General features: G+C 28.5%; 1 protein-coding gene across 2 annotated transcripts in view; it reads left to right on the top strand.

The window, feature by feature from the left end:
- LOC106871893 (TSC22 domain family protein 1) overlaps positions 1-5,561 on the top strand; it is a 146,340-nt gene that overhangs the window by 39,943 nt on the left and 100,836 nt on the right. Inside the window, exon 2 of one of the 2 annotated variants that reach the window (XM_052970209.1) lies at positions 3,113-3,142. The exons of the other annotated variant lie outside the window; for it this stretch is intronic. Within the exon in view, the coding sequence (XP_052826169.1) occupies positions 3,113-3,142 (30 nt within the window). The remainder of the gene's footprint in view (positions 1-3,112; positions 3,143-5,561) is intronic. 2 annotated transcript variants of the gene reach the window in all.

The raw sequence follows: 5,561 nt of genomic DNA, 5'->3' as shown, positions 1-5,561 counted from the left end.
ATATATATATATGCTATTTTGCTTCTTTGTGTGACGGAGCTCACTACTAACAGTGTCAAGGACATGTTGCAATAAATAACTCAAGTTGTATTATAATGTTTCTAATATTTCATTTTTGTTTTTGTTTTGTCTTTTGTGTTGGTATGAACATGCTTTCTGTACAGTTGCTTATCTCTCTGCTGCTTTGAACTTTTAATACTGTGACAGCCTTTAAAATATCTGTGACTGATTGCATTTTCCAGTAGCTGTGGTTTCTGCTTTAAAATACCTCCTTTCCTTTACTTATTCTATTTGTAGTTAATATCATTGTTATTTAATCCAAATGGGTAATTATAAATTTATCCATCTCTCCCACCTCCTTCGACATATATCAGATCACTGTTATCTTTGTCTTTGAAGCTAAACATGTAAAATGAAGGGGCATCTAAATGCTGTAAACTGCAAATTAATCTAACAATGATAATGAAAAGACAGTCTCCACTAAATTAGCCTTGAAATATGTTTTATAAAAATTCAAATCACATTGCTAATTATTTTAGGATCAAGTCACAACTTAATCTTTCATTTTATTCTTCATTAACTGTTCAGAGTTAAAGACTTCATTATTTATTTTCAGAAAAAGAAAAAGTTTTTTTTTTTTTTCGAGAAGAGAACATTACTGTGTCTGCTGCAATATTTTCTACTTGAACATTTCAATTGTTTATTTACACTTTAAAACTTGCTCATTTTTCAGAATTGATCAAAGATTAAATAGAAGTTAACCTCTTGTAAAGAACATATACTCAACTAACTTTAATCTTTGTATTACAGTCCTGTATTATCTGTTTTATTCTTACTTTCCTACAACTTTCTCTTGAAAGATTCCTTTGCCTCTAACTAGCTTTCTATTATATATGTCTTATTTCTTCTGTTATTTTAAGTTAGTGTTAATTCTATACTTTAGGTGCAATTGATTTTCTTCTCCACAGAGCATAGTGTTTCATTACATATCCACCTTCCTATATTGTGTATATCATAAGCAGTAAACTTTTGCAATATTCCATCAGTTCATAGTATATAAATTTTACATGTTACTTCTTTAACAACAAACTTTAATGTTGTGTCTTGGTAAAATATACTTGACAGTTTTTCAGTTCAATGCCTGTAATACTGGTCTCCGCCAAATATGCATTGTAGTTTCTTTTGTCTTAGGCATATTTTATTGTTTGTTTATCTGTGAAATAGCTACTTATTTGACATTTAGCACCAAGAAATGTAAGCATTCTTCTATTGAAATCTCTTGAATCAAGATGTGCAAGGTATTCATAGTAAAGGTCTTAGTTAATACAACTCTATGTCCTCATGTTTATACACATTAATAATTCTTTTGTATGATATTATTCTAAAATTGCTATCCCTCTTTCTCTTGTTGTGACACCAAACTGACTAAAAACAAGCATTATTACTTCTGTATGTAATATTCATTTGCTTTTTGAGCCAAAATCTATGTTTATATCCTAAATATTTGTTATCGCTCTACACTATACATGTACGTATTGACACATATGAACTTATAATGGTTGTCATGATCCAATGGGAAGTGGTGGTGGTGGTGGTGGCGGCAGGACTCTATGCTGTAACTTGCTAGAAATAGTGACCAAATTCATCCTAGCATCCTAAAATAGCATGGTCATGTTAGACAGTGTAGTTTTAGTTCTACAAGAAGTTGGCATGATCTAGGCTGGAATGCCTTTGTAACCAGGTCTACTAGTTCATGGCTAATCAAGTTAACCTTGATAGGATTGAAATTCAGAATATAAATGGTTTCAACAAAAAAATGAAAATAAAACAAAATTGCATGACATTGTGCTTCATGCTCTACTGATTCTCTTCTATTCAGTTAAATATTTTCTTTAGCTAACAAAGTCTCAGTACCTTCAATGGCTATCACTGGTTTTTGGTAATTGTAAGGAAACTGGTGGTGGTAGTGCAATTGAAAATTAACATCTCATTTACGTTTTCAATTGGATGTAAGGTTAAAAATTCAATCACTTCATTAGAAGTTATGGCAAGATTATGAATCAAGAAGCATGTTACATAAAATTGTTACTAATTTACTTAAATGTCTACTTTAAGAGAAATAATAAAGTATTCAGTTTGGTATTTAATTTTACTTGTGCAGTAGTTAATTTAGTAAGGTAGTCTTGTTTTGAATTTTGCAATGGCTATGTTGTTTTTCTTTAAAATAAGGCATTTGTTTTCATTTGGTGAATAGACACTAATATGGGAAAGGTTTTAAGTTTTAAAATCACTTCAATGAAATCTCTGAAATTGCTTGTTCATTTATACCAGTATAGATATGAAGTAAAGGGTAAAATTGGGAAGAGATAGAAAAAAAAAAATTAATTGGTTCCCATGAAACTTTTAATTTTAGAATAAATTATCTTTATTTAAGGAATTTATTTTATATAAATTCTTTAGGAATTCTATGGTGTGCATGTATTTGTAAAGAAAAATAAAAGCCTATTTACTTTAGATATCATGCTAGTTGCTTTTGACAATATTCAACTTTTATGTTGTAAAATCAGTAATTTTTTTAATAGAATTTTAATGTAAATGTTTTGCAAACGAAAAAAAAAAAAAAAAAAAAAAAAGTGTGATACTCTTGCATGAAAGAAAAATACCCCTGTTTTTCCTTATTGAAAGCTTTTGTTTTTAATGTTAAATCAGGTGAATATTGAAATATATCTACTATTATAGTTAATTTATCCTCTCAAGTTATTTCATTCAGGCATGCTGTAAGTTATCTTTTTCATCTAGATAGTTTATTGCAGTTTTTTAAAAATAAATAATGAGGATTGCTGTATTTTTCAAAAATATTTGATTTGCTTACATAAATGAAATGAATTTCAGTAAATTTTTAATTATTTTCCCGACTTGATTGGGTCATTGCTATTTTTACAATCACAAATATAAAAAAATCGCTTGCTGAAAAAAAATGGAATTTTAAAGAAATTTTGTTTTAGTGTCATGAGCAATTAGTTCTAGTTTTGTACTTTTCTTTAAATTTTTCAAAATCACAATCACATCGATATTGTCAGCTTCCTATATCCCCTATTTGACTTATTTGTAGGTTATCGCTGCTTTTTGGCCAAAGTGCCAGGTAGGCCTCACCTGCTGCTCACTTTTTGTGTGATGTGCTGTGTAGCGCTCAGAATGTGGTGACCCTGTTGCTGTGAACTAGCATGTTTATCATAATGATGATGGTATTTAATAACCATCTATAATAGTTGCACTAATTCAATCCACTCATATTAGTTATATCTATTTTTATCAAAATGTAGTTAATTCATAAAGTATAAAAAAAACCTATTTGTTTCTGGGTTCGTGCCTATTTTTGTTATTTTTTGTCGAATGTTGTCATAATTTCTGCTGTATTTTTAAAGGCTTTATTCTTATTTTTATTAACTATTTTTTGTTGATAATTTTATTATTTAAACAAACCTATCTTATTTCTGTGCATTTACAAATGAAGTTCATGTTCCTCTTTCAACGATTAATTAACCTAAATTCAAGAATCAAAATTTTCTAACCAAGATAGTTTAGTATATTAACATCTTTTAGAGTTGTGAGGAAAGCACCGGGGAGTTAATTTTTTTTAACTCTTGCTCCTTTCCAATTCACTTGTTGCCTTTGAGAAAGGCAAGAACAGCACTGACTTTTATTCTTTCACATAAATATATGGCATGTATCTAGGAATGAAATCAATATTTCCTAAGTCATATTCCTTTTAATTTTGCAAACCAAGAACAAATGAAAAAAATTATCTTTTTAAAATTGAAGACTATAAAATGCCATATGTTGAAGTATTATCAAGTTTCTTTGAAGATAAATTTACACACACGCACACACTTGTAGAAGATTATTATTATTATTATTGGTTTTAAAAGCACTGATGTTTTGAATGCTGCTTTCAATCTTTGAAGAGAGAATAGATTAATGACATCCAAGTTATAAATCTATATCTTCCATTTTACTTCTCAGCAGTAAATGTCAGTTATTGACTTTTATATGGAAGACATTGGTGGTTGTTGAGGTGGGGCAGGTCTGAAATAACTTAGACAACATTTAAATGGTTCTTATCTAGAGTTTTTAATAATTTTCTCATCTGTTAATTTTTCTTTTTGATTTGTTTCTTACATGTAATATTTAAACAGATGAAATGTAGGAACAGGAGAAATTAGTATGCTGTAAATAAATTTAATAATTTGATCGCAACTAAGAAATATATATATAAAAAAAGATACTAATAAGTTTCTATGAAAATCATTACAATTTGGGGTTTGTTAAGTAAAAATACTGAACACTCTACAAATAAGATTCTTTCAAAGGTAAAATAATTCTCTTACTTAGTTTTTGCCTTTTATCTATGTAAATTAAAAAATAAATTCTAAGCAATTTTATGAAGATCATTGTTGAACTGGAAATACATTTTGAAAAGAATTCCAAATCGAAACATAAAAAAAAAAAACAAACAACCCAAAACAAAAAAAAAAATTCACTGACCTTTGATAAAATATAGTTTTTTGTTATTTATGGAAAGCTGAAACTTCATTTTATATGCACTTTAATTGAATATAATTTTTGCATTTGATAAATTTATTTTTAATGGGTATTTTTAAACTTTTTTTCTGAATGTTTTATTTTTTTTATTCCTCCCCCCATTAGATTCTGTAGATACTTCAGTATATATTTGATGTATTGATCTTTGTCCAGTTGACTGTTCAATTGATTAAGATTGTACAAATTAGGTGTGATTTTAATATGAATATTTAAATGAATTCTTTTTTAATCAAGCTGTGCTGATTATGAGATTTTGTTTAAGATCGGAATTAGATGCTGGGGAGAAGCCCCAAGAAAATGTTTCATTAGAGTCTGTTTGACAATCATATGATTAATGCACATCTTGAATTAAATTTGATTAAACAACATTTTGATTGATCTGGAGATTTAAACTTACCAAAACGTTCCTATTTAAAAAATTGCACTTTCTGGCATAATTTAGTGATCGTTATCTTTAAATTCATTGTATTTTTTGGAGCATTCATCTGTGGACATAATCGAATGTTTGGTCATTTTTATCTGCTCATTTTCTCAGTGTTTGTTATCAAATAGAATCTAAATGTACATGGAAGTTGTGTCCTTAATTCTGGTGGTAGATACCTTAGTTTCCCTGTTTCCCAGCATATTTTCATTCACTATTTCAGTTTCATTCACTTGTAATTGTTTTTTCATTTATATAGCCTAATCCAAGTATTTAAAGAATTCTTTGCTAATGACTTTAACCCTATATGAATGCTTGCTTATTTGTTTCAGAATGGATTACCTCAATAGACTTTTCTCAAATATCTTCATACAAGTTCATAGTTGGTAAATCTTGATGGCAAGGAATAAACCTGTTCATGAGATAACTGGTTCATAAATGAACAATGGAATCTCAAATGAACATCTGATGTGTGTGTCTATATCTCTGTATGTGTGTGTGTGTGTGTGTGTGTGTGTGTGTGTGTGTGTGTGTGTGT

This window comes from Octopus bimaculoides, chromosome 8 (genome assembly GCF_001194135.2).
Source record: "Octopus bimaculoides isolate UCB-OBI-ISO-001 chromosome 8, ASM119413v2, whole genome shotgun sequence".
Classification (NCBI taxonomy): Eukaryota; Metazoa; Mollusca; class Cephalopoda; order Octopoda; family Octopodidae; genus Octopus; species Octopus bimaculoides.
This window is presented reverse-complemented; position numbering and strand designations above follow the sequence as displayed.